At 39.4% G+C, this 24,950-nt stretch overlaps 10 protein-coding genes across 11 annotated transcripts; 5 read left to right on the top strand and 5 right to left on the bottom strand.

Moving 5' to 3' along the window:
• The first annotated feature begins 33 nt into the window (after window positions 1-33).
• On the top strand, window positions 34-10,383 carry LOC117785799. Its single transcript, XM_034624033.1, has 2 exons — window positions 34-40; window positions 10,048-10,383. Exon 2 carries the CDS (start codon window positions 10,070-10,072, stop codon window positions 10,298-10,300), a length of 231 nt encoding a protein of 76 aa, XP_034479924.1. The 5' UTR covers window positions 34-40; window positions 10,048-10,069; the 3' UTR covers window positions 10,301-10,383.
• LOC117785797 (dynactin subunit 2) lies at window positions 331-1,874 on the top strand. Its single transcript, XM_034624029.1, has 3 exons — window positions 331-510; window positions 601-1,519; window positions 1,578-1,874. The coding sequence occupies exons 1-3, from the start codon at window positions 475-477 to the stop codon at window positions 1,760-1,762; spliced, it is 1,140 nt and encodes a 379-aa protein (XP_034479920.1). The 5' UTR covers window positions 331-474; the 3' UTR covers window positions 1,763-1,874.
• Window positions 2,723-8,282, top strand: LOC117785794 (protein transport protein Sec31A). Its single transcript, XM_034624027.1, has 11 exons — window positions 2,723-2,838; window positions 3,038-3,255; window positions 3,316-4,285; window positions 4,342-4,585; window positions 4,645-4,757; window positions 5,127-5,235; window positions 5,737-7,160; window positions 7,224-7,334; window positions 7,410-7,727; window positions 7,787-7,858; window positions 7,921-8,282. The coding sequence occupies exons 2-11, from the start codon at window positions 3,059-3,061 to the stop codon at window positions 8,107-8,109; spliced, it is 3,747 nt and encodes a 1,248-aa protein (XP_034479918.1). The 5' UTR covers window positions 2,723-2,838; window positions 3,038-3,058; the 3' UTR covers window positions 8,110-8,282.
• Window positions 8,212-9,945, bottom strand: LOC117785796 (ataxin-2 homolog). The gene is made up of 2 exons (XM_034624028.1): window positions 9,023-9,945; window positions 8,212-8,962 (listed from the first exon to the last, which is right to left on the bottom strand). Exons 1-2 carry the CDS (start codon window positions 9,849-9,851, stop codon window positions 8,340-8,342), a joined length of 1,452 nt encoding a protein of 483 aa, XP_034479919.1. The 5' UTR covers window positions 9,852-9,945; the 3' UTR covers window positions 8,212-8,339.
• On the bottom strand, window positions 10,286-11,064 carry LOC117785798 (MRG/MORF4L-binding protein). The gene is made up of 2 exons (XM_034624030.1): window positions 10,638-11,064; window positions 10,286-10,575 (listed from the first exon to the last, which is right to left on the bottom strand). Exons 1-2 carry the CDS (start codon window positions 11,011-11,013, stop codon window positions 10,394-10,396), a joined length of 558 nt encoding a protein of 185 aa, XP_034479921.1. The 5' UTR covers window positions 11,014-11,064; the 3' UTR covers window positions 10,286-10,393.
• Window positions 11,065-11,504: 440 nt separating this feature from the next.
• LOC117782923 (guanine nucleotide-binding protein subunit gamma-1) lies at window positions 11,505-13,199 on the top strand. Of its 2 annotated transcripts, none has more exons than XM_034620022.1 (2): window positions 11,505-11,638; window positions 12,291-13,199. In XM_034620022.1, exon 2 carries the CDS (start codon window positions 12,460-12,462, stop codon window positions 12,670-12,672), a length of 213 nt encoding a protein of 70 aa, XP_034475913.1. In that variant the 5' UTR covers window positions 11,505-11,638; window positions 12,291-12,459; the 3' UTR covers window positions 12,673-13,199. The 2 variants fall into 2 exon arrangements, with proteins under 2 accessions (XP_034475913.1, XP_034475912.1); XM_034620021.1 differs by having other exon boundaries at window positions 11,511-11,638; window positions 12,440-13,199.
• Window positions 13,200-15,121: 1,922 nt separating this feature from the next.
• LOC117782922 (T-complex protein 1 subunit theta) lies at window positions 15,122-17,122 on the bottom strand. The gene is made up of 3 exons (XM_034620020.1): window positions 16,974-17,122; window positions 15,772-16,802; window positions 15,122-15,713 (listed from the first exon to the last, which is right to left on the bottom strand). Exons 1-3 carry the CDS (start codon window positions 17,031-17,033, stop codon window positions 15,164-15,166), a joined length of 1,641 nt encoding a protein of 546 aa, XP_034475911.1. The 5' UTR covers window positions 17,034-17,122; the 3' UTR covers window positions 15,122-15,163.
• Window positions 17,123-17,777: 655 nt separating this feature from the next.
• LOC117785225 (WD repeat-containing protein 43) lies at window positions 17,778-21,529 on the top strand. The gene is made up of 7 exons (XM_034623145.1): window positions 17,778-18,110; window positions 18,168-18,697; window positions 18,762-19,247; window positions 19,630-19,758; window positions 19,830-19,979; window positions 21,034-21,131; window positions 21,205-21,529. The coding sequence occupies exons 1-7, from the start codon at window positions 17,799-17,801 to the stop codon at window positions 21,429-21,431; spliced, it is 1,932 nt and encodes a 643-aa protein (XP_034479036.1). The 5' UTR covers window positions 17,778-17,798; the 3' UTR covers window positions 21,432-21,529.
• On the bottom strand, window positions 19,779-20,910 carry LOC117785227. Its single transcript, XM_034623147.1, has one exon. It carries the CDS (start codon window positions 20,893-20,895, stop codon window positions 20,038-20,040), a length of 858 nt encoding a protein of 285 aa, XP_034479038.1. The 5' UTR covers window positions 20,896-20,910; the 3' UTR covers window positions 19,779-20,037.
• Window positions 21,530-21,553: 24 nt separating the features above from the next.
• Window positions 21,554-24,638, bottom strand: LOC117785226 (glucose-6-phosphate isomerase). The gene is made up of 5 exons (XM_034623146.1): window positions 24,245-24,638; window positions 22,999-23,581; window positions 22,696-22,935; window positions 22,098-22,626; window positions 21,554-22,035 (listed from the first exon to the last, which is right to left on the bottom strand). The coding sequence occupies exons 1-5, from the start codon at window positions 24,376-24,378 to the stop codon at window positions 21,845-21,847; spliced, it is 1,677 nt and encodes a 558-aa protein (XP_034479037.1). The 5' UTR covers window positions 24,379-24,638; the 3' UTR covers window positions 21,554-21,844.
• Between the last annotated feature and the right edge of the window lie 312 nt (window positions 24,639-24,950).

The raw sequence follows: 24,950 nt of genomic DNA, 5'->3' as shown, positions 1-24,950 counted from the left end.
GAAAACATTAAAACAAAATTCATTTTTCATAGTTGCAAATGTTTTTGCAATTTGATTAAAATTGTTCCGGCTGCTAGGTCGTAAAATGTTGCAGGGTGGCAACGTTTGTGCCAAAACAGACTTTCCACACCAATGCTGCCAAAATTAAAGTGGAAACTAAAGCTGTTTTTGTGGTCACTTCTGCACAGTTTTACCAAAAATATTAATAGCAAAACTGAGCTGAAAATATATTTAAAATAGCCAGATTACCAGCTAGTAGGAATTTTACATGTTTTCTAGCAAGCGAACTCTGAAAATTGCCAGAGCTAGCTATAAAATAGCTATATTGGCAACACTGTTTATGTGACATCAGTTTCAGCTTTGCTGTCCATTTTTGTTTGCAGAAAAGTTTTTGCAAAAGTTTCTATTAATTAGCTAAAAAGCTAGTATAATTCAAACCGTATTTAAAACAACTAGCTCGCAGTGCCCACCAAAATGGCAGATCCAAAATTTCAAAACCTACCCGGCATTGTAAGAAGTAAAACGCTTGAACTTTAGTTGGGAGTTTTTACAAATGTTTTTACATACATACATATGTATGTTTGTATATAATAATTTCAGGCTTATGACCAACCGGATGTGTATGAAACTCCAGATGACCCAGAGATCGACACGTCTGACTATTACGAAGAGGAACCAGAGAACGATGCTATTGAGCGAATGCATATTTCACCAAGTGTCGCCCACAAACGCTTCAATAATGCAACTTTTGAGGGCAGCGTGGATTTCACGGATAGAATTGGACGTCGCTTGTGCCGTGGATACGATGTACGCGGCGGCGAATACGAACTGGTTGGCCAGGGGGAGAAGGAGACTCCTGTGCAGAAATGCCAACGCCTGCAAATTGAGATGAATGAACTACTTAATGAAGTTGCCGCATTGCAAGTGGATCGGAAGATCGCCGATGAAGAGAAACAATCCTACGATGCTGTTGCTACCGTTATCAGCACAGCAAAGCGAGTACTGGATACATTAAAGTTGGAACAGGTGCTGGGCAAGGAGCAAATGCCCAATGATAAGCAGGTCAAAGCGCTGGTGGCCCAAGTGGAAGAATTTAAGCAGTCCGGTGTCCTGACAGCCTTGCCCACACCGGGCACAGATTTGGCGTCCACTGCTCGTGTTGCCAGCCTCGAGCAACGTTTACATCAGTTGGAAAAGGCTGTTGGAGCACAGCCCGAAAAGCTAAGTCGATTGACGGCAGTGACCAACACGACCAATGTACTCGAAGCTGTGAGGCATTTAAGCACCAAGGCAGCTTTGCTGCAACCGGATAAATTGGATGTTATTGAGCAACGTCTTTCCTCTTTGGCCGGAAAAATGGATGCGGTGCAGGAGAAGTCCAGCGGCAGCCCTCAGGACGCGAAACGTGACCAAAAGATTTCCGAGCTCTATGATATTGCGAAACGCACCGAGCCTGTTGTTGAAATTCTTCCACACGTAATCGAACGCATGCAAGCCCTGGAATCCTTACATAAATATGGTAAATTGATATATACATTTTATTGAATTCCTTACTTATCATGTGTATTGTCTTGCAGCAAACAATTTTGCAAAAATTATTGCTGAAATTGAACAAAAACAAGGCACTATTACCACCAGCTTGGTAAACAATAAGGAACTTCTTCATTCCGTACAGGAGACCTTTGCTCAAAATCTGGAAACAATTAACAACAAAGTGGCGAAAGTGGAGCAGCGAGTAACGGCCATTACAAGCGCCAAATAAGTTGTCGAGTGTATTATAAATATCTAGCACACATACACGCATACCTAGAATTATAACAATTATACGTGAAAATATTTATTTTACTCAATAAAGCAAGAGCAGCAAAATTTAATTGCAATTGTCTTAATTGTTATTTATTTACTACAAATACTGCCATATGATAGTGCGAAAACAGCTGTTTCAAGAGTTTCTACCACTGTTGCTAACTTGGCTTTTTTAAAGCTAGTTCTATTTTTAGCGATCTTCGTTTACTTTAAAAAGTTGGTAGCTACTGAGAACAGTACTTGGAAATAACGTTAGAACTTTTAGCAAGTCTTCAGAATTTTCTGATTTTTATAATATACTCTTTAGAATTCAATTTGAACCTAGTCTCTCCTTGGGGTGACGAACTTCAAACTTCATTAAAATGTTTTCCTTAATTTTTATCTAATTTCGAGTTTTAAACTTTCATCATATTATTAATTTATTATAAAGTTATTGCATTTTGAAATTTGCATTATCTAAAATTTAAATTCAGCAAGGTTATCGTTATCGTGTTCTGTTGATCGAAATGGAAATATGAGCTTGCGATGCTTATCGATGGTTCCGATAGCATCGATTTAATCAACGCCGGCTCCAGATGAAAATGGTCGGCACACAATTCAAATGTGGTTTTTTTTTTAGTTCATTTAGCAATAATTTTGAAGAAAACTAATTTGTAATTTGTTAAAAATAATGTGAATGATCCCATTAATGGTGGGTGTTCTTAACCCTTTGGAGGGAAAAGTAACAAATTTAATTCTGTAAAAAAATCCGAAATTCGACAAAAATCTAACAAAAATTCTGCAAATTATCAAGTATAGTATATTATGTTACCAAAAAGATCATTTTCGAAAAAGCCACTGAATTGAAAAATGATCTAGATCAGCTTTTAAAGTTGCCAGACGTTGACATCAAGTGTTTTTTTTTCGCCAGATGGCAGCATCGGTTGAACTTCTTCAGAACGAATTACAATTTTCAGTTCGTTCTTAAAAAAGATTGTATAAATTCAGTCAATATATAATATTGTTGAGGCAATTATTAGATATTAATTGCGTGTAAGTGATAAGAAATAGTAATTTCAAGATGACACACAATATTTCATGTAACACAATGTGGCCACGACAAAGTTATTGCTACCGAAAAAAAAGTGATGACGGGGCGCGCTCCAATTGGACGTGACACCAATTCAATTAAACAGTACTCATAAGAACAACAGTAAAGCATACTGAAAACAACACGAAATATCCATTTCAGATTGCAGTCAAGACTCTCAAGATGAAAATCAAAGAGCTACAAAAGACTGTGAACATTGCCTGGTCGCCAGCGGAGCAACAACAAATTTTATTGGCCGCCGGCACAGCAGCTCAGCAATTTGATTCGAATGCAAATGCAACATTGGAGATATATTCACCGAGTATTGGCGATGCCAGCTACGATTTGGAGCTGAAGGCAAGCGTGCCTAGCGATTTCAAGTGAGTTGAGCGGAAATTCAATTAATGTACTATTTAAAACTTATGTATGTCATTTAACAGATTCCAGAAGGTTATTTGGAGTCCCCTTGGTATAAATGGACCGCATCCAAATGGCCTGATTGTAGGAGGATGCGAAGCGGGTCATATCAATGTGTATTCCGCAGCCAAGATGCTCGCCAATGAGGAGTCGCTTTTGGCCCGCCAGGATAAGCATACTGGTGCCGTTACTGGCTTGGACTTTAACCCATTCCTAAACAACCTGCTCGCTTCGTGTGCCTCGGAGTCGGAGATTTACATTTGGGATCTTAACAACCCCGTCAGCCCACTAAATCCCGGTGCCAAAACGCAACCTCTCGAGGATGTTAAGAACGTGGCATGGAATCGGCAAGTGCAACACATTTTGGCATCTGTGTTCAGCACACGTTGTGTCATCTGGGACTTGCGCAAGAGTCAGCAAATAATCAAACTGTCTGACACTCAGTCTCGCGTGAGATGGCACGCCATCGAATGGCATCCCGAGGTGGCGACTCAAGTGTGGTTGGCATCCGAGGACGATCAAGCGCCTGTTGTTCAGCTGTGGGACTTGCGATATGCAACCGCTCCAGCAAAGACTTATCAGATTCACGATCGGGGAGTACTTGGCATGTCGTGGTGCCTGCAAGATACTGATTTGATGGTATCTTGTGGCAAGGATAATCGTATCTATTGCTGGAACCCAAACACTAATATACCCGAAGGCGAAATCCTCTCGGAGGTGGCCACAACAGCGTCCTGGTATTCCGATGTTCAGTTCTGCCCCCGTAATCCAGCGCTTATTGCCAGCGCCAGTTTGGAGGGAGCTGTTTCCATTTACTCGCTAAATGGTGGCACACATCATTTGGTGCAAACATCGGAAAAGATAGCCGATTCCTTTCCGGGCATGGATCAATTTGCTCAAGCTCCCTTGCCACAGCAGGCTACTCAAGTTGTTTATCACGATCTGACGCATGCTCCCAAATGGATGAAACGCCCCTGTGGCGTGACTTTCGGTGTAAGAATTCAAAGAATATGCAAATTATAAACTTCTCATGCGAATTTCATCAACAGTTTGGCGGTAAACTAGTCAGTTTCAATGGCACATCTAAAACTGTTAAGGTGGAACAGTTGACCACCGAGCCAGGATTAGTGGAGCGGGCTAATGCCTTGGAGCTGTCCTTGGCAGAAGCTAACTATGCCGATTATTGCCGTCAAAGGGCTGATAAATCAACGGATCAGCATGGACGATACATTTGGTATTTCATCAAAGCGAACTTTGAACTGAATCCCAAAGAAGAAATGCTCAATCTCTTAGGTATGCGAGTGATTATCTCTTAACTTAGAAAATATAGTTAATTAAATATAATCCCTTAGGCTACAACAAAGATGATATTGATGGTAAATTTACAAAGTTCATTAAAGAGCCCGAAAGCAACTCGCAATCAGACGTGGATACACTTACGACCCGTATATCAACTCTTACACATGTGAGTTCAGTTTCCGTTTAGTTTTCTGTTCAGTTCTTATCTCTCTAAAAAGAAGAAAGAACAACATAACAACATATGTTTCAGTTCACGTTATCAATATTGAGCAATGCATTAGTTAGTTCATCTTTCCTTTTACTATATTTCTCTGATAACAATTTCTCATGCTTTCCAAACATTGGGGTGCTTTGGTTTTCGAGCAGAGCGACTCTTCAGAGGTTGAATGCGATCAAAGCACTAATTCTAGCACCGATAATTCGGTAAGAAATCCGATTTAGAAAACTCATATGCATTTGACTAATTGACTATCTGTCTAATTAAATTTATTTAAATTGTTCGAATTTTATCAAACATATTTACTTTCGTATTTAGCAAACTGCCGATAATAAAACCGCATTTGATGGCACAACGATCGATCCGCAAACCCTAAACGATTATCCGGCTGCTTCGCGAATGCAGTTTAAGATTCCAAGTGGTGACCGTAAGTTTTATTATTATACAAGCTCTGCCTTTCCGTTATGATTTTTTAAATTTCTGTTTTTTTTTTTTTTTTCAATAATATTCATTAGTTTTAAGATTTTTTTTCCAGAAAAATAATGATCTTTTTTTTTATTCAATAAAAAAATGATTATTGTATAAGTTTTATTAAATTACTCAAAACAAAAGATTATCACTGAAGAAAAACGATAAACAATTAAAATATAATAATTACCACATAATTTCAATAATATAACTTATAATAATAACGGTCCATGATAATAATTTGTTTTATTTTTTTATAAAAAGTTCCTATGCGCTGTAAAAAGTAGTTTCGAACTATTATCTAAATATATATTTTTAAAATTTCTTTCTCAATTCTCATTTAATTTATATTTTTTATGTATGGTTTTATGAAATAGTAGTCTTATTATTTATTGATTGCCATGCATTTTATGTGATCATATAAGATTTCTAATAATTAATTTCTTTTCTCCTCTTTTAGACACTGACAGTTTAATTACGGAAGCCATACTCACGGGCAATACTGAGGCTGCCGTAGAGTTGTGTCTGGAGGCGCAGCGCATACCAGAGGCACTGATTATAGCTTCCACGGCGGGAATAGAGACCCTAACACGTACGCAGAATCGCTATTTGCTGCAGCAGAAAAACGAGCTGTCCAATGTCATTTCGGCCCTGGTATCACGAGATTGGCTTGACTTTGTCAACCGCTGCACGGTGGATTCCTGGAAGGAGGCACTGGTGGCTGCCCTCAAGCACAGCGAGCGCAAGTTAGTGGACATCTGTGAGAGGCTGGGAGATCGCTTGTTGAACGAGTGTAGCAAAAGCATTGAGTTTACCCGAAATGCCATGTTGTGCTACATCTGTGCTGGTAGCATCGATAAGCTAGTGAGCGCTTGGTATCAATTGAAGCAACTGGAGCAGCAGAATCAGAGCTATAAACTCAACACACACGAGTTGCAGGAACTGGCCGAGGTGGTGATGCTACTGACCAAGTCCCTGGAACAGCAAGGCATTGCTGTAGACTTGGCTGGACGTTTTGCGGGCTTTATATCCGAGTATAGTGGACTTCTTGCATCCCAGGGTGCAGTGACAGCTGCTCTACAGTATATTACCACCTTGAGCAAGGCCAATGCGGAAAGTGAAGATCTGAATCAGCTACGTGAACGCATTAGCAACGCCGTCAATATGGATCATGTACAGCCGTCTGTGGCAGCTGCAACTCCAATGAACTATTTGCGACATCAGGAGCCGCGTGGTTCCTTCTCAAAGCCGGCAAATCCCTTGATGTTTGGACAGCCGCAGAATCAATATAATGCCCCGACAAATGGCGGCTGGCAACAACAGCAAGCAGCAGCACCTCCATCTGTGCCTTTGGCGGCAGCTCCATTCCAGGCCGCTCAGCCACCTCCACAAATATACAATCCTCCACAGATGAAAGCTGAACCACTTTCTCATCCGCCACGACCCTCGAGCAATGCCAGCTCCTCGGGTGGTCCTCCTGCTGCAGCTGCTATATCTGGTGGATCTGGCCTGCATTCGCGGTCTAAATACGTCTTGGATCCTTCAGTAGCAGCACCGACCAGTGCATATGGCATGCCATACAATCCAGTTCCAGCACCGGCAGCTGTTCCCTTCCCTGGCGCAATGGCTCCTGTCTCACAGGCTGCCAGTGTGCCACAGTCGTACAGCAGTGATGCATTCAATACCAATCCCTTATCGACGGCTCAGCAATTCAACACAACTCCATTTATCGGAACTTCACAAAACAATTATATACCGGGTGTGGCACCTATTGAAACAATGCCTGTAGCTGCTCCACAGGCATCACTCGTGCAGAACATGCAGCGTAATCCGACACCACCACCTGGCTGGAACGATCCACCAGCTTTAAAATCCTCTCGCGTGGTAAGACTTGCTGAACTTTAAATTTCCTGCAAGAATCTTGTAATATTATGTATTTTCATTTAGCCGAAACCAAGGCCTTCAGTGGAGTCCAGTGCAGCACCAATATTACATCCTTTGTACGGCGCTGATCCGAACCAAAATCAAAATAGCTATATGGATCCCAATCAATATCAAGTGAATATTGCATTAACATAATCTGTATATTTTAGACTTCACGTATTGATATATGTATTTATACTTTTGTTGTAGAATGCGCCACCGCCGGGTAACAGTGGTTTCTACAATCCTGCGGCCAATAATAATCCGCAGGCATTTCCACCACAACAACAACAACCACAACAAATGAATTTCCAAGCATCGGCGGTGCCAAATCCACAACATCAGCAATACTGGCCGGGTCAGCAACAACAGCAATCCTTTGGATATACCGAACAGCCGGCACCCATTCAAGAGCAGCGGAAACCAGAGCCACCCAAGGAGAAACCTCCACTTCCGGAGGAATACATTTATTTGCAAACGGTGCTCGAGGAGCTGAAAAATCAATGCTTGAGCGCAACTAATGATCCGGTATGTCATTTTTGTATATACCATGATATTTCATTTCTAATAAGTATCAATTTTTATAGCGCACCAAACGGAAATTCGTGGATGTGGTAAAACGCTTGGAAAATCTCTATGATTGTTTGCGCGATGGCAGGGTATGTTCATACTTATTAAATCTACTCTCCAGATGAAGTAATCTTTATCATTCCCTCGACAGCTCACGGCAACAACGGTGCAGCATCTTAATCAAATAGTGCAGTACATTCAAATAGCCGACTACGTCAATGCCCTTGAAGTGCACACACGCATTGCTTTTGGCACGGACTTTGCTCAATGCGCTGGCTTCATGCAAGGCTTAAAGGTCCTGCTACAATCCGCATCGGAGCTGCAATTAGTTTTGCGTTAAGATTTAGTTTTCAAGGGAAAACAGAGAATCCCTTATGTGTTGCCCATTAAAAGTTTATACAAAATATTGTGTGTCTAAATCAAAATTTGCGTTTCTGTTTGATTAATATTTGTGTGATTGTACTCTTTCAATTTTTGTTAATGCAGCTTAATATTAAAGGTAATCCATGTATTGAAAAATATGTATTTTAAAACAATTAGCGAAACATATACTTAATTATATTTGTATTCCTAAATTAACTTTGGCTGATTACGTATATTATCCAAATCGAGCATTGGCTGGTGGCCTTGTGGAGATGGCGATACAGGAGATTCCGACTGCTGCAACTTGTGCAACTTCATCATATCCGCATGATGATCATAAGGCAACCGTTGTTCGGGTAACAAGCGATATTTTTTCAGATATACATAGGAAGCATTTGATATATTGCTGGGACTTTGATGGAAATTATCTATTTGACGCAGTGGAGTTGTGTTGGAACCGGTGCTGGCAGCGACATCGTTAACTGTCGCCGGCGACAGACGCAGTTCGTCCATTAATTCGTTAATTTGCTTTTGTGGTAGATATTTCCGGGCCAGTTCATTCATTACTAAGCTCTTTTCCGTGCTTGGTTTAGGTAAAACGGTGCCAATAACAGGACTTTTGGTTGCAGGCGATTGCATTGCAGCTGGCTGTTTGCCCTGCGGAGTAGTGCACCGGTATCCAGTGGATTGTGCCATTGGCGGTGCTGCACGTGGAGATTGAAATTGAGGAAGGGCTCTGGCTGGTACTACCTCATACGGCGTAGATCGTTCATCCTCCTCCACTATGTAATCGTGGACTATCGGTGTAGTCCGCTTAACCGTAGCATTACCTACAAAAGTTGTGGATAGATTAAGAGGATCTTCATAATTCGGTACTGGCATTTACTCACTTTTCGCAGTTACAATCTCGCACTGGGAAGAAGTCTCTTTGAAAGTCTTTGAGCTCGTTATGTGTTGCTTTTGAACCAGAGATTCACACAGGCGTCTCAATTGTTGCTGTTCCTGGCGCATAATCTCCAGTTGACTTAGGATCTCCCTCAAGTCGTTTTTATCCGCCAAATGGCTGACTACATTAGATATGGACTCTCTTCTAGAGGATGAAGTTTCTGGATCTGTTTGGGTGCCTGCACAAATCGTGAGCACATCAGTTGTGCCTACAGTTGGTCGAGTGGGGTTATGGGATTGGGGTTGAGGATTCGACACTAAAACGTCAGTGGCAAAAGTTTCTCGTGCATAAGTAGAAGGCACATTCATCGCATAACCCAAATTCGTATTAACATTCAAAGGTTGCGCGGGCGATGTGCGATCACCATCAAAGGCGCGATTCCGTGGAAGATAATTATACTCATTGCAACCGGAAGCTGTATTGATTGCTGCAGATGAAGAGACCGGCGGAGATGCTGGACCCAGTTCAGTTGTTAAAACTGGTGAAAAGTTAACCCGTGGCAATATTTGTTTCTTCCAGGAGGCAAAACCGCCTGCAGGACGTTGGACCGACGCTGACTGTTGTTGTTGTTGTTGTTGTTGTTGCTGCTGCTGCTGATGCTGGTGATGCTGCGGTTGTTGTTGTTGTTGCTGCTGCTGCGGTGGTTGACCAAACAATATTGAAAGTTCAGGTACGGTTGGTTTCACAATCTCGTCACTATGTCCTAGTGGAACAGGCGCACAGGGTCTTGGAGCTGCCCTTGGCAACATATCTTCAGTTTCTGGCACAAACATCTTCAATTGTATCGTTTAAATTGAAATCGGGCGCTACTCGAAAATACACAACGCCTGCGTGCAAAGCTGCTTTTACTAGGGTTGCAAAGTAATACTAAATTCAGCAATCGAACATGTACAGAAATTACGGTAGCCCTAACAGCTGTGTGACACAAAGCTGTGTCATAAAGAAGGAAGAGATCAGAAAAATAAAAAGCGGCTGCAAATTTTTAAAAATAATGCCCGTTTTGGAAAACATTGAAGCCATGACAGTAAACACACCACCTGCGCCTCCAACGGAAGCAGACGACCCACAACAGGCCCAACCAGCTCGTGAAATAAGCCAAACGGATCATTTGAATAAACGCCTGCTGAAATCACTGTTGGATTCCATGAAAATGGCAACTGAAGCCCAAGAACAAGATAAGCCAAGTAAAACCGAGTCTGGCGACAGCGACTTTGACGATTAGTGCTTTTATATTTACATTATAAATCAAAGTTTTGGTCATGTGGTTTACTTTCTACTAATAAAAACTAATTGTTATTAACTTGAGCAATGTCTTTTAAATACGACGACGCTTGTTGCTTTGCATCGGAGGAGGTGTGGTTGAGGGACTAATAGATTCATTCGACATAGAACCACGCGTACGTTTTGCAGGTCGCTTTGGCAAATCCAACACTTTGGCTGATGCCTTTTTATCGCCTTCCTTCCCTGAGTTTGCGTGTACCACTGCAAACTTGGATCCTGGAATGCCAAATACAGGATATTCTTTTTTCACATAAGAATTCTGAATAAAACTACTTTACCTTTACTGCTACTTTCTGTTGACACAGCAACAGCTGATGTGGCTACTGGTGGCTGTGTTTCGGAAGTGTCTTCGCCAACGTGGGCCGCAATTGTCTTTTTGCTCACGAACGATGCGTAATCCTGCTCAGGCAAACTAAACTCCCTCTCCTCATTCGGAAATGGTAAGCACTCCAGATTGTCCAGTTCCTTCAACTTATACATTGTGCCCAAATGTCTCCAGATCAAATCACTGGACATCTCCCGGTTTAACGATTTCGAAAGGCGTTCCGAAATGCAGGACATGTAGAAATGTTTATTTATGCCTACGGGACGCAAGCCCTCCATTGCGTGGAAGAGCTGCAGTTCCTCCTCCGCCGACCACTCGTCCTTAGCCATGATTTAACCAATGAATGTTGTGGATAGGACTTGTGTTGTTGATGAATGAGTGAACAAAAAGAAGGCTGCCACCCAGCTAAAATTTCCAATCTGGTTCTATTTGCTTTTACCTAAAAAAACAGAGTTAATTTTCGAACTTTTTAATTTTTTCTTAATTTTGGAACTAAAATTTTTTTTAATTTTGCAGAATGTTTGTTAGAATTTTGTTTATATTTAAATATATTTTTTTAGAATACATTTTCTAACTTCTCTCCCAGGGAGGTGACGAACTTCAAAGCTTCATAAAATCTTTGCCTTTTGTTTAATTTAATTTTGAATTTAATTGGTTTTGTAATAGTTTTCATTGATTTTATAAAGAATTGTTTGAAGTGTACATATTTGTCCGAGCCGGTCACAACATGGTGGCAGGCTTGAATCCTAGAAAGAGTCGCCGACGGCTTTGAAACGTGTGGCAATCTTGAACTCATACAAAACAGGTAACAATATCGATAACATTTTTGATTAAAATTCGATGCGCAGCCAACTTCACGTTTCATTGGATTTGGGTGTGTATCTTTTTGTGCTAGCTAAAATCGAGCTTGTACGGATTTTTCTACGATATTCCATATAAATTAATACAAAGCTGGTAAATAATTGTTATTAACGTTATTAAAATGTAGTTGTGCTTGTGTGTGTGTTAAAATTAATCGAATAGTTAGTGTATTCTATTTAGCATACTATAGAGGTGAATGTATGTATGTAAATATGGAGGCACGTTTGTATGTATGTGAATCGTCTTGCCTACAAAATCAATTGGGAATTGCCAAACCCTTAATTACATTTTTCCGTAGTCTTCTTCAAATGTGAAACCTCTCAATTGCAGAATACTGAAGGGCATTACTACATTCTCTCTGTGGTTAATGATTAATCAGCAATGAATTAACATGACGAGAATTTAATATTTATTTTTAATGGTTTGAGCAGTATTTATACACATGTACATTATACACACATACATGCAGGCGTATTTGCATACGTACATACGTATACTATATGTGAATATGGATTCTCTGCCAAAAGTGATACATATTAATTACTATCCTATCAAAATCTCAATCCTATCCTAATCTTAAATTTTCTTTTTAAGCTACAACTGTCATTGTATGTAATTAATGTGGTTTGTTCAATGTCGTGCCTTATGTTCGTGCTAAAAACACGAGTGAATCATAAGTTAAAAAATTTTTTTAAAAAATGATTTGGTTGCTATGACTCCTGTTTTTTTTTTACTACATTTACAGTGCCCTATTCAGATTCATCCAATAACAACACCACCTTGAGAATATAAAAAGACAATATTTATAAGAAAAAGAAAAAAACACACAATCACCTCTACCTAATCTTGTATTTACATATTGTATCTGAGTACAGAGAACATTTTCAACCATAGGGTTATCCGAGACAGCCGTAATGGACGTAATGTCATCATCCCTACAACAGCAGCGCATCGTCGTTGAGCAGCTGCGTCGCGAGGCGGCCATCGATCGCCAGACGGTGTCGGAATCGTCCGCCAAAATGATGAAATATATAACGGAGCACGAGCAGGAGGATTACCTATGGACTGGCTTCACCAGTCAAAAGGTAAATCCCTTCCGCGAGAAATCTTCGTGCACTGCTCTCTAAGCAGTTTATGATTTTCGTTACTAAGTTTCGTTCTTAAATAGCACACAATTGAAAATATAACAAAATAATAAATAAATAATAAAAAACAATTTGAACAATAACAACAAGAGAACAAGACACCACCAGCAGCAGAATACAAAAATAAATACAAAAGTTAAAAGCAATATTATTAATTGATTGTAAAAAGCCTTAAGTTTACCAAAGAGTAGAGGGCTAATTAAAATATATTAAAAAAAATATATATATGGTAAATGATAAACGACGAGAAAAGAAAAGAATCCGTACACAAATGTTTAAATTTGGAACTCAAACCAACATTTTGGCATTTATCGAAAAATATCACCAACTTTGTTTGCAATTAGTATAGCATTCAGTGTAAACGAATAACCCAACTTGAAGGACAATTAATGTGCGGACTATAGCAACAACTACCTATGAACTACATATATCTACTATATATATAAATATATATCTATATATATCAATTTAAAATATATTTATTAAAGTACACAGTAAACACGAATAAATACAAAAAGAAACCCAAACACATTTTTTGCCTACTTATTTCAAGATTAATCCAAGTTCGAAGTTGTTAACATACTTAATATATATAAAGTATATTTATTAATCCCAAACTAAATGGGCCAAACTATATATGATTACTTTAAAAAGCTTTAAATTCAGGCTTGAAATATGCCAGCAACAAAACAAGCTAGTTCAACCTTAGTGCGTTTATTATTCAAGTTTTTTCTTAGCAAAATATTAAATCTCGTTGCAGTAACGCAACAATCATATAAAATGCAAAAATATATCTATATCTAGTGTAGTTTTTTTGCCATTTTATTAATTCATAACTCCAAATCAACCAATATTTATTATGCAATGACACTTAATTGTTGAACGATAATTTATTTTATAAATTTAGATCTATATGAAACACCATATATGAATACGAAAATTGTTGATTCTCCAAGAAAACAAAGAAAATAACCAATTGTTGAAAGAATGCGTGATTCTGTGGCTGCACATTAATTTAAATTTAATTTAATTCATTCAATCATTAATCAATGTATCTATCTCAAAATCAAACAATGTCGATAGTACAAATCGAATTATAATCATGATAGACACAATATTAAATGATTTGTCCGTGGTTGAGGCCTATATTTTTGTAAGACAAAGCAAAATGTTATTGCATGAGTGGCAAAGTAAATATATATTAAAGCTGAGTTATTTTTTTACACTCTAATAATGGTAATGGGCATAATTGTATGGTATTGGAGTGAAAGAAAACGGTTCTCCCACAAGAGATGCATCGTGATTTCATATTCATTATACCATTTTCAATCGCATTACATCAGGAACAATATTTGATTAATCAATTTGACTTGTCGACATTGTTAGTAAATATGTGAAATAAATGTTTGATCGGTTCTTCCATTGTTGCATTTAATAATTCGCATAAAAATCGGCGATTAGTTCTCTAAATTATTAATATTAACTAAGAATCACGCGTTTTTAACTCAACTATTTGTTTTTAGTCAATTCCAAGCAGATTTTGAACTCTGTTCTGCTGTCGTGAGCATTCAGCAGAAAATTGTTCAAAATTTCAAATTCTCAACTTAAAGAAGAGTTGATATTCATTTAATTTGGCTATTGAAACCAAAACTGCAGTTGGTTTATTAGCTATTTAGACATATTTATAACTGTAATAATTTTCGATTTATTGTATGTTTCATTGTAAGATCTTGATAAAGTTTCTTAGTTTGGAAAAAATAAGAAAAGTCATTTGTTCCTCATGTTAAAGTATAATGTTTGCTGATAAGCAGTTGAACTATCCACTGGAGCACGGATAGTTCCAATTGTTTTTATCGACCAATTTGAAATCGTAATATTCGTATTTACAACTGCAATAATATAACTAAAGGTTACACGAAGTAATGGAAATTTATAATGCACGAAATATCAAAAAATATGAAAAAACACTTTAAAAACTTTATTAACTTCAATTTGAAAACGACAACGATATCGTATTTTATTCAAAAAAAAATATTGAAATGTATCTGCGCATACGCATTTGAAATATGTTATGTACTCCAAAATGAACATAATAATCGTTTGCTTGAATTCCAAAAAAAATAAAAAGCTTAGATGAGTTATCTAGCGGAGACACAAAAAAAAAAATATTTTGACTTTTATTAACTGGAGAATAGAGGTTCAGGGGATTGATTTATTTAATCAATTTACCCCACACAAATGTAAAATCAAACACTCGTATTGTTTAAGTTTTTATATATTTTTTTAGTTTATTAATACAAGAAGCTGTGTATGGGTGAGTGTGTGTGTATGTGTGTTGTTAATGAAATTTGAAATTTCCGTGTACGACTCGCATATGAAAATACATATAAAGATTTCTTCGCCTGGTGTACTAGAATTATTAAGTTATACATTTTAGTTTGTGTTTTCATTTATTTAGTAAATGCTGGAAAGTTTAACTCTCATCATCACTGCCAGCTGCCTGTCGTGGCTTTGGTCCGCCGGCACGCTTAGCCATGATGATTTGATCCACCTTCAATATGGTTGCAGCTACACCGACAGCATATTTGAGACCCCAGAATTTAGCTTGATATAGATCATAGATTTTCGCTTCAGTTACATCGATTGTCGATGCCTTCTCCGCTTCAATGTCATAGCCAATATTCTTGCCCTTGTCGGAGTTGTGGGCCAGATACATTTGATTGACAATATCGGTGGCATTGGCGCCAGTGTTTTCGGCCAAGGCCTTAGGAAACACTTCAAGAGCATTGGCGAACTTGCGCACTGCATATTGCTCCAATCCGGGCAAGGTGTCAGCATACGCCGACAGCTGTGTAGCCAATTCGATCTCAACAGCTCCCGCTCCTGGCAAATAGCGACCGTCACGAGTCAGACATTTGAAGTTGTTGACGCCATCGTCCACGGCACGTTCAATGTCATCCATGAAATTGTCTGTGGCGCCACGGATAACAATGGTTGCAATCCGTGAATCCTTGCCTTCGTTTCTACAAATTGCAAAGTAAATGTCAAATCGGGTCGACAAGGGAAGAGGTTAAAGCTCACCTGAAGGCCACAATTGCGGTATCACCCAGCTCCTCAATGCAGACCTTGTCACAGTAACCCAACTCCTCCTGGCTGGGCGTTGTGATGCGGGGCAACACTGTGGCGTTCACGGAGCGACTCAAACGGCGCAAATCGAACTTGGAGTTCAAACGGACGGCCATCAAGCCATATTTGTTCAAGTAATGCAGGGCCATGTCACCCACTTTGCCACCAGAAACTACAACTTTCACGCCGGTATCAGCAATGGCTTTGATTTGGGCCTCCAACAGGCTCTCTTCGCCGGAGGAGAAGTTCATCAGCTCGTCCGCGGACTTGATCAGTACGGTGCCCTTAGTTTCCGTCTGGATGATGTCGACCGGGCATGAGAAGATGACAACCTTTGCCTTTTCGGCGTGTGTGACATCGCCTTCGACGAAGCGCTTGAAAACCATGCCGCGGACGACCTCGGATTTGGCCAAGCCACTGCCCAAAATCTTGCAGATGCGAATGTTATCCACGTTGAAGGTACCCTCATCCGGTAATATGGAGACGCAGGCCTTGCTCACCAGATCGTTTAGGAAATCCTCCTGACCGTACTGCTTGGACATGATGGCTGTGCGCAGGACTTCCTTAACCTTATTGACATCGCGATAATCCTCGACCTTGTGGCACACCAGCTTGGGCAGAATCTCCAGAGCCTTAGACAGGGCCTTCTCATAGCCATCGGCGATCTCTGACGTTGTGATGCCCAAGCGGAGCAGCTCCTCGGCCGACTCGAGCAGAGCACCGGCAAAGATAACCACGAAATTGGTGCCATCACCGACCTCGGCGTCCTGCATTTGACTGGCCATGACAATGAGCTTGGCAGCCGGATGCTCCACATCCAGCTCCCGCATTATGGTGCCAGCATCGCTAGTCACAAACTGCTTCTCAATGTGATTAATAATCATCTTGTTCATGCCATTTGGACCGTAGGCCGAACGCATTGTCTGTGCAAACTCCTTGCAGGCGCTGATATTGCGATACACTGCCTCCTCCAGGCCACTATACATCTACAAATTGAGAAAATCATTGAATCAGACCAATTTTTAAGAACATCTGCGAATGCGACTGCGATGACTAATCACGCGCTTCTTGTGCGCACCGCCTGTTTTACACCGAATTTAAATGAAAGCGGTGACTGGCATATGTAAATATATGAATTTCATACGTATTGCACTTACACGGGCGCCATCCTTCAACATCTGCGCCATTCCTGGTGCTTTTGGTACAGATAAAGCCATTTTTACGCGCAGATATTTAACAAAAACGAAGAGCAGTTAAAGCAAGTCAATCAGTCGGTGAAACACTTAACCTCAATGTACGAATTTTCTGGATTGCACACTGGTTGTAAACCAAAAACTGTTTTTATATACTAGAAAATACTGAAAATAGTATTTTATACGCAAAAATCAACGCACTTTAAAATCCCACAGAATAAAATATACAGTTTCTTTTAGGTTCGTTTACAAAAATGATCACCAAGCTGGGAAATGAAAATTTTTAATACGAAATTAGATAAAATATAGGTACATTTTTTTTTAAGCATTTTGAAAATTTTAGGCTTAAATCCCCGAACCAAGCCTGCCAGCCCGTTTTTTGTTGCAACATGTCTATTAAAACAAGCTGGCAGCATTGCATATCAGACAGCTAGTTCTGATTAGAGTTGGCATTTCTAGTTCAATTTGCTGAATAAGTTGACTCGTTCACTTTCTGAGTCGTGACACTAAGCAAATATTTGCATTGCATATAAACGATGTGAATAGGTTTCAACTGATTCTTGATGGTGAAATGTTTTTATAACAAATGCTTATTAGTTTCAGAATTTAATGTTTTTTTTTGTATTATTTATATGGGCTAAAAAGTTAAGATTATATAAAGCAATTTAAATTTAAATTGACGAGCTGCAAATTGTTCATAACTGACTAAACAAGTTCACTCGTTCAATTCAATGACCCGCTCATTTGAACTTCAACAGAACTAACGACACAACTCAAATTTTTAAAGCGATGTCGGTGGCCAAGAAGCACGTGTTGGGATTCTCATCGAATGGTGGGAAACTGTTTGCTGTTATTGATGAACAGGGAGTATTACGAATATGGGACACCGAGACGAATGCGCTGAAGCAAGAATTCACGCCGGGCATACTGGTATCCGGCCCCTGTACGGCGCTCACGTGGGTTACGTTGGGCGCGGAGCGTCCAAAGAAGTCGCGTAAATCTCAACAGACTCAACAGATTTCCACAGCCTCCGAGAAACTTTATATAGCCTTGGGAACACAAAAGGGCAAGGTCGTCCTCTACTCATTAGCAACAGGAAGTGTGAGTAATAACTAAAGTTTATTGAGATCAAAACATTGAAGGCCCGTTTGTTTTTAGATTGAACGTACACTGAGTGGTGATGGCCACAATGGAGCCGTCACATCAATCACCTATGACAACGACGGACATCTGTATACTGTGGGCGCAGACAGTCGAGCACTGGCTTGGTCCCTGGCGGAGGAGCGCTGCACTGGCGAGTGGTCAGTTGGTCCAGAGAAGCCCTTGAATATTGCCTACTTGCCGAAGAGCCGCACACTGGCGGTTGCCTCGAGACAAATAAAGATCTATGATGTTGACACCAAAGAGCTGGTGGAAACATGCACTGGACACTCGGGTGAAGTCAATGCCATTGGCAGCTTTACATGCAGCAACAATGTGGAATACGTCATTACCACGGCTAAGATGGAGCGCATCATCTCCTTCTGGAAGATGAACAAAAAGGGCAGAAACAAGGCATCAACCTGCACACTTTTGATGGAGGATGTGGCCCACAGTTTGGCGTGTGAGGTGCGCGAGGACGGAGATTTGCGTGTGGCCAGTGTGACCCGTAATGGCAATATTCACATCTACCTACTGAATGTGGATAGGTAACTGCACATGGCACTACCTTTCTAAGCTTCCATAAACTATATATATATTTATATTTTCCAGTTTGTCTTCTGAGAAATATATTAAGCCAAAGGTTTCGCTGCAAATCGCTTCGGATGGCGCTGATACCGTTGAACCCATCTATGCACTGGCTGCCCACTTTGTCCACGATGCACAGCGGCCTCATGAAATACTCTTTGGCTATGGCACCCGTAGTTTGTTGCAGTTTGAAAGATACTCGCCAAATTATGGCGAAAAACTTAATGTAATCGTGCGCACCGATCCCAAAAAGTTGTACACTAAGAAACAGCGTGCCGATCAGAGCGGATCCGCAGAGGCACTTAAGATGAAAACCCCAGTTGTGAGGAAAAAGGAAGTGGAGTACAACAGTGCGTTGCCCATTTCCAAAAAGAAAATACAAAACGATGTGCCCATGGAAGCCCGCCTAGAGAACTTATCCATCCAGGCCACCAAGCTGACCGATGGCAAGCTGCAAAGCCAAAGTAAGACTCAGCTCTTGATGCAGGCGTTGCACAGCCAGGATAAAACGTAAGTGATTGAGAAAATCAGGGAGCATTAAATAAAATCAGAACACAACAGATAAAATTGTCTGATAAGTGTGAGAATTTCAGGTTTCCTATGCTAAAAAAGCATCTATTTGTATTTTACATTTTTCAAAGTTATTTTAAACATAATATTATTTTTGATTTTTATTTTGAAGTTTCTTATTTTAAAAAGTTTTAAAGTTCTAATACAATTTTTAATGCTGGTTTCATTATATCGATTTAAAATTAAAATGTAATGCAAATTATCTGTTGATCCGGAAGGTATATATCGAAAAGTGAGACGTTGCGAAATCAGCAAATAATTTGTGTTCAAAAAAACTATAATCTTTATGTAAAAGTTTTAACCTATATAATTTCTTTTTTAGTATGCTGAAAGCCGTTTTGGGAACCAATGATAAGAAAACCATACAGATAACTCTGGAACGACTACCACTGGAGTATGTTAATCCTTTGGTTACCGAACTGTCGGTGCTATTGCAAGGAAAGGCAGCCAAGTAAGTCGAGAGACTTTTCGAATTTTTAAGAAATATTTTCTTCAATTCATTTCAATTGTCTTAAATTGTAGTGTTCTTTGTGCATTGAGCTGGCTGCAAATCTTGACTACAACACGCACGAGTGTCCTGATGTCCGATGATAAGAATGATCTTCGCAACAAGCTGGGAATCTGTCTTGGCATTGCAGAACAACGAATGCTTTGCATCACAGAGGCGCTGCAGTAAGTTATTGAACAGGACTTAATTTAAAACATTGAAATTTCCCTTTTGATGGCTATCTTATTTCTTGAGCGTAACGTTTTCCTTTGACTTGGCGATATCTTTTGGATTGGCAATCGTACCATGACGAGATTCGCAAATTTCAGCAAAGAAACTCAGTTTTGTGTGCAGTATTGTATCAATGTAGAACCTTTGGAATGTATTTGAGGTCAAGGAACGGGATCCCAGTGCATAATACAGTGTGCGATATCCTTCGAACCGGTACGTGACCATCACTGGATAAAACGATTGCAATATGCTTGAAACCGTGATGACGAACCGAACTTTGGCAACGGCCAAGGGATTAGGACAACGTGGCGTGGGACGGGAAAAGTTTGCATCAATAAAGTATATCGTTCCTTTTAGTGGAACATCATGACGCGTTGTGTTAGTAAGGACGACACATTTCGTATCCGGTGATAGTTGCCATTGGGTTATATAATCACGAATCAACGAAATCATATTACTATAATCAAATTCCCCAATCGTTATCCAATTTCGGACAGTTTCGCTCGCCATTGAATGTTCACTTCTAACAAATGGGGAGCCAAATAGATTTTGAGATTTTTGATTAGTAACGTAGCTTATACACTCCGGATACTTGTAGCAAAATAGTTGACGGGGGTCTGATTGAATAATCATTATAGCTTCGCAAAGGGTTCCCTTTACCATGTCTAGAATGCATTCCAAGTCGGCATCATCGCACAATGGCTTATTACAATTGGCAATTGATTCAGTTAAATAACCCGCATCAGGAATGGGTACCACTTTAAACGGCTGAAGGGGTGAAAAGATCGATTGATCCTTTTCCAAGTCAATTGACGATGGATCATCATTGTCAATCGAGCGAGTAGAATTTTTCTCCTGCACTGACATCATTATTAGAATATTTATTTTGCGCCACACAAATTTGGAAATAAAAAATTTTTGTTACTGTGGAAGTTGTGATTACAATATTGATGTTTAAATTATAGAGATTTCAAAGTTGTTTATACAATTGTAATTTATCATTTTCAGAGTCTCTGGTCGGGTTAAATTAATTATAAATCATATGAAACGCAATTCGAGCAACCATTTGAACGACAAAAATGTTTTAGTCGTTGAGGAGGATCCAGGTAAAAATATTATTATCATTCCACATAATATTCCCTTCTCAAGAATATCTTTATACATTTTTCATTTGATTAGATGATGTTAACACCGACCAGGTTGCCGAAAACGATTGGAGCGATCTGGAGGGGGAAAATATAAATACAAATCTGGTTTTGGATGATGATGAAATGGAGGCCGACGACGATGTGGCAGCCGATGAGGAGGATCTTGTTATGACACAAGAATCATCGGAAGATGAAGATGATAATGATGATGATGATGAAGATGAAGATGCGTCGGACACAGATGCTTCCGCTGGTTAATGTAAGCAGAATCATGTGCAAATAGTTATCTAAGTGAGGCAAATTAAAGAGAGAGAGAGAGAGATTCCGCTCCTGTGTCCATTAATAGAAAAGAGAAATATTTGTTTTTTTTTTAATTTTTATTTTTCAAATACATCTTTAATCTTTATGCGTTCTGCTTTTACGTTTTTCATTTTCATAAACTACATCCAACAACAACATATAATGTGTAATATTGTACACGTAACTACCGATAGTGAGATTATTGCAAATTGCAAAACAAATGCTTTTACATCGAATATTCCAATATGCATAAATATAGTATGTAAGTATATGTATCTTCAAATTTTGTGCCATAAACAGAATTAAGCAGTATTGATTATAAATAAGTAGACGACCCAATTGAGCGAAGATGCCAATTTTGGTAACAATGTTTACTTCCAATTTGCTTTTATGAAATTAATCAGGCCATTTGTCGAGCTGTCATGTCCGGTGACCTCCTCGCAATGGTCGAGTTCTGGCTCAATGGCCTTGGCCAGTTGTTTACCCAACTCAACGCCCCATTGGTCGAATGAGTTAATGTCCCAAATGATACCCTGTACAAATATTTTGTGCTCGTATAGTGCTGTTAAATAGATAATGATTATTGATTAGTTGTCAATGGCTTAATGGAATTTATTTACTTACCAATCAATGCACCCAAAGTGAAAGGTGAGACTTTTTTAACAACAATTGAGTTTGTCGGACGGTTACCAACAAATACCTTATGTGGCAGCAAGTTCTCCAGCTCATTGCCACAGACACCAGCCTTGGTGAGCTCAGCGCGTGCTTGCTCTGTGCTCTTGCCCATCATCAACGCTTCGGTTTGAGCCAGGAAGTTTGATAGCAAGATCTTATGATGTTTGCCACCGGCAATTGGATTATGCGTCTGAGCAGGCGCAATGAAATCGCATGGAATTAGACGCGTGCCCTGATGTATTAGCTGGTAGAAAGCGTGCTGGCCGTTTGTACCAGGCTCACCCCAAACAATTGGGCCAGTGCTATAGGCCACTTTCTTGCCAGACTTGCTCACAAATTTGCCATTACTTTCCATGTCACCCTGCTGGAAATATGCCGCAAATCGGTGCATATACTGATCGTATGGCAGCAGAGCGTGAGTCTCGGCATTAAAGAAGTTGGAATACCAAACGCCAAGCATTGCCAGAATAACAGGTGCCTAAAGTGAATCACCATGCAATACAATTAAATGCATATATATTTATATATATCATATGTAGGTACTTACATTTTGTTCCAATGGTGCGGATTTAAAATGATTATCCATGAAATGGGCGCCATCGAGCAGCTGTTCAAAGTTCTCGAATCCAATCGACAGGCAAATTGATAGACCAATAGCCGACCACAAGGAATAGCGTCCACCCACCCAATCCCAGAAGCCAAACATGTTAGCACTGTCGATACCAAACGCGGTTACCTTTTCCTTGTTGGTTGACAAAGCCACAAAATGTTTGGCGACTGCGTCTTCCTAGAAATATTCAAAGTATATAATTCAGTAAAGAATTCCAAATATATCAATTGTTTCACTTACATCCTTGGTATGCTCCAATAGCCATGCCTTGGCCGATGTGGCATTCGTGATGGTTTCCTGAGTTGTAAACGTCTTCGAGGCAATGATGAACAATGTGGTTTCATAGTCGACCTTCTTCAGAACCTCAGCCATGTGGGTGCCATCGATATTTGACACGAAATGTGAATGCAAACCCTTGCCGTAGGGTTTCAGAGCTTCGGTGACCATAAGTGGTCCCAAATCGGAACCACCAATGCCAATGTTGACCACATCGGTGATTTGTTTGCCAGTGCAACCGCGCCAGACTCCAGAGATTACCTTGTTGGTGAACTCCTTCATATGCGTTAGCTCAGCACGCACATCCTGCATCACATCGTGACCGTCAAGCACCACCGGCTCCTGGCTACGATTACGCAATGCCGTATGCAGGACAGCGCGATTCTCCGTAATGTTGATGTGCTGGCCACTGAACATGGCATCACGTGCCACCTCCACACGACGAGATTTGGCCAATTCCAAGAGCATCGGCCATACATCATCATTGATGCGATTCTTTGAGTAGTCCAACAGTATTTCACCATCGTTGGGCGTTCCCAGGCGCAAGCTGTCAAATAAATTGATTATTGCAAGTTAAAGAAATCAATTTGTTTGACCTTAAGCATTAACTATTAATTGTCATTAGATACCGAGCTGAACAAACTGAAAAGGTCGTTGGTTTGACCTTATGCAAGGACAAAGACTGTCAGATAGCTTTCAACATAAAAAAAAAAACAAAACTTATTAAATCCTAATAAACTTCCACTAATCATTGTAACTACAAAATAAATTTTGAAATTCTTTTCCACCCATTCCAAAGACACTTTCGTTCTCGTAATAAAAATAAATGCTATAAATATTTAAGTTTTCGATTTACCGGTTCAATTTGCTTCGTTGTCTACGTCACTGATGTATGCATGCGTGTGTGTAATTGAAAGTATCTTTTAACCTATTGATACGCTTATAGATATAGATACATATACAGTTAGTCAGGTAAATGTTTTGACAAAATACAAAAATTTAAATATTTTACTTTTTGTTATTTTATAATAGATAATTTAAAAAAATATATATTATAATCCATTGGTTTTAACTATTAAAAAAAATAAAAAGTCATACGTTAATTCCTTTTGACAAAACAATTACTTGACTCACTGTATATGTAGATACATACGTACATACATATATGCATGCATGTTGATAAGCTATGACCGTGAAAATTTGCACTCACCTGAATTTGTTAAATCGCTTTGGATCATTGATAAATAAGTCCTTTATGATAAGTTCCTGGTTGTGAGCATCATAGTATTCCTGAATTTTCTTGAAGATTGGTTCTTGATTTAAAGCAGGCAACGTACCAGCCATTTTCCTTATAAAAGTTTAGTTAACACAACTTGACACAAACAAAGACGAAATACAACTGTTCGCGTTAAACGCACTACACTTTACTTAAATGAGATTGATACACTTTCTTGCCGTCTTGAGCACAAATTCGTCAGTAATCGAACGCGGGCACCAGAGCCCACTGTTAAGCACCGTAAAGTCGCCGTTGTTATACGAAACGCCAAATGATGGTACCGTAATGGTAGTCCTTTTCCACCCACCAGCTGGAAATGTTTTCACCTTCAATGTCAAATGAAAAACAAGTGGCAGTGTTGCCACGTGGTTATATTTCGCTGTTGTAATATCAAAGAGTTTATTTTATTTCAAAAAACTGTTAAATTTTGAATTGTATAAGCTGTCAAATAGCTAGATACTTATTTACTTAATAATTTCAAATAAATTTGTGTAATTAAAAAATTTGGCCAAAGTGGCAGCACGTCAAGAAGATAGTGCTGCCAGTATTGCAGAAATAGTTTTGAAAAATTAATTAAATACGAAAATTTCACTTGCTGTGCATATATATTGTTCTTTAAAAGTATTCAAGTTGACGTTGT

The sequence above is a fragment of the Drosophila innubila genome, assembly GCF_004354385.1.
Source record: "Drosophila innubila isolate TH190305 chromosome 2R unlocalized genomic scaffold, UK_Dinn_1.0 1_C_2R, whole genome shotgun sequence".
NCBI lineage: Eukaryota > Metazoa > Arthropoda > Insecta > Diptera > Drosophilidae > Drosophila > Drosophila innubila.
The sequence above is the reverse complement of the archived record's forward strand: the minus strand, read 5'-3'. Positions and strand labels throughout refer to the sequence as shown.

Coding starts and splice junctions, on each gene's coding strand:
- LOC117785797 (XM_034624029.1), top strand. CDS start 475: ATGGCAGATCCAAAATTTCAAAACCTACCCGGCATT. Junction 511..600: donor TTCAAAACCTACCCGGCATT/GTAAGAAGTAAA, acceptor TAATAATTTCAG/GCTTATGACCAACCGGATGT. Junction 1,520..1,577: donor GGAATCCTTACATAAATATG/GTAAATTGATAT, acceptor ATTGTCTTGCAG/CAAACAATTTTGCAAAAATT.
- LOC117785794 (XM_034624027.1), top strand. CDS start 3,059: ATGAAAATCAAAGAGCTACAAAAGACTGTGAACATTGCCTGGTCGCCA. Junction 7,335..7,409: donor TGGATCCCAATCAATATCAA/GTGAATATTGCA, acceptor CTTTTGTTGTAG/AATGCGCCACCGCCGGGTAA. Junction 7,728..7,786: donor TGAGCGCAACTAATGATCCG/GTATGTCATTTT, acceptor CAATTTTTATAG/CGCACCAAACGGAAATTCGT.
- LOC117785796 (XM_034624028.1), bottom strand. CDS start 9,851: ATGTTTGTGCCAGAAACTGAAGATATGTTGCCAAGGGCAGCTCCAAGA. Junction 8,963..9,022: donor CGAGATTGTAACTGCGAAAA/GTGAGTAAATGC, acceptor CAACTTTTGTAG/GTAATGCTACGGTTAAGCGG.
- LOC117785799 (XM_034624033.1), top strand. CDS start 10,070: ATGCCCGTTTTGGAAAACATTGAAGCCATGACAGTAAACACACCACCT.
- LOC117785798 (XM_034624030.1), bottom strand. CDS start 11,013: ATGGCTAAGGACGAGTGGTCGGCGGAGGAGGAACTGCAGCTCTTCCAC. Junction 10,576..10,637: donor AACAGAAAGTAGCAGTAAAG/GTAAAGTAGTTT, acceptor TTGGCATTCCAG/GATCCAAGTTTGCAGTGGTA.
- LOC117782923 (XM_034620022.1), top strand. CDS start 12,460: ATGGACGTAATGTCATCATCCCTACAACAGCAGCGCATCGTCGTTGAG.
- LOC117782922 (XM_034620020.1), bottom strand. CDS start 17,033: ATGGCTTTATCTGTACCAAAAGCACCAGGAATGGCGCAGATGTTGAAG. Junction 16,803..16,973: donor TGTTGAAGGATGGCGCCCGT/GTAAGTGCAATA, acceptor CTCAATTTGTAG/ATGTATAGTGGCCTGGAGGA. Junction 15,714..15,771: donor ACCGCAATTGTGGCCTTCAG/GTGAGCTTTAAC, acceptor TGCAATTTGTAG/AAACGAAGGCAAGGATTCAC.
- LOC117785225 (XM_034623145.1), top strand. CDS start 17,799: ATGTCGGTGGCCAAGAAGCACGTGTTGGGATTCTCATCGAATGGTGGG. Junction 19,759..19,829: donor TTGCAAGGAAAGGCAGCCAA/GTAAGTCGAGAG, acceptor CTTAAATTGTAG/TGTTCTTTGTGCATTGAGCT. Junction 21,132..21,204: donor AGTCGTTGAGGAGGATCCAG/GTAAAAATATTA, acceptor TCATTTGATTAG/ATGATGTTAACACCGACCAG.
- LOC117785227 (XM_034623147.1), bottom strand. CDS start 20,895: ATGATGTCAGTGCAGGAGAAAAATTCTACTCGCTCGATTGACAATGAT.
- LOC117785226 (XM_034623146.1), bottom strand. CDS start 24,378: ATGGCTGGTACGTTGCCTGCTTTAAATCAAGAACCAATCTTCAAGAAA. Junction 23,582..24,244: donor AAGCGATTTAACAAATTCAG/GTGAGTGCAAAT, acceptor TTTATTTGACAG/CTTGCGCCTGGGAACGCCCA. Junction 22,936..22,998: donor TATTGGAGCATACCAAGGAT/GTAAGTGAAACA, acceptor GAATATTTCTAG/GAAGACGCAGTCGCCAAACA.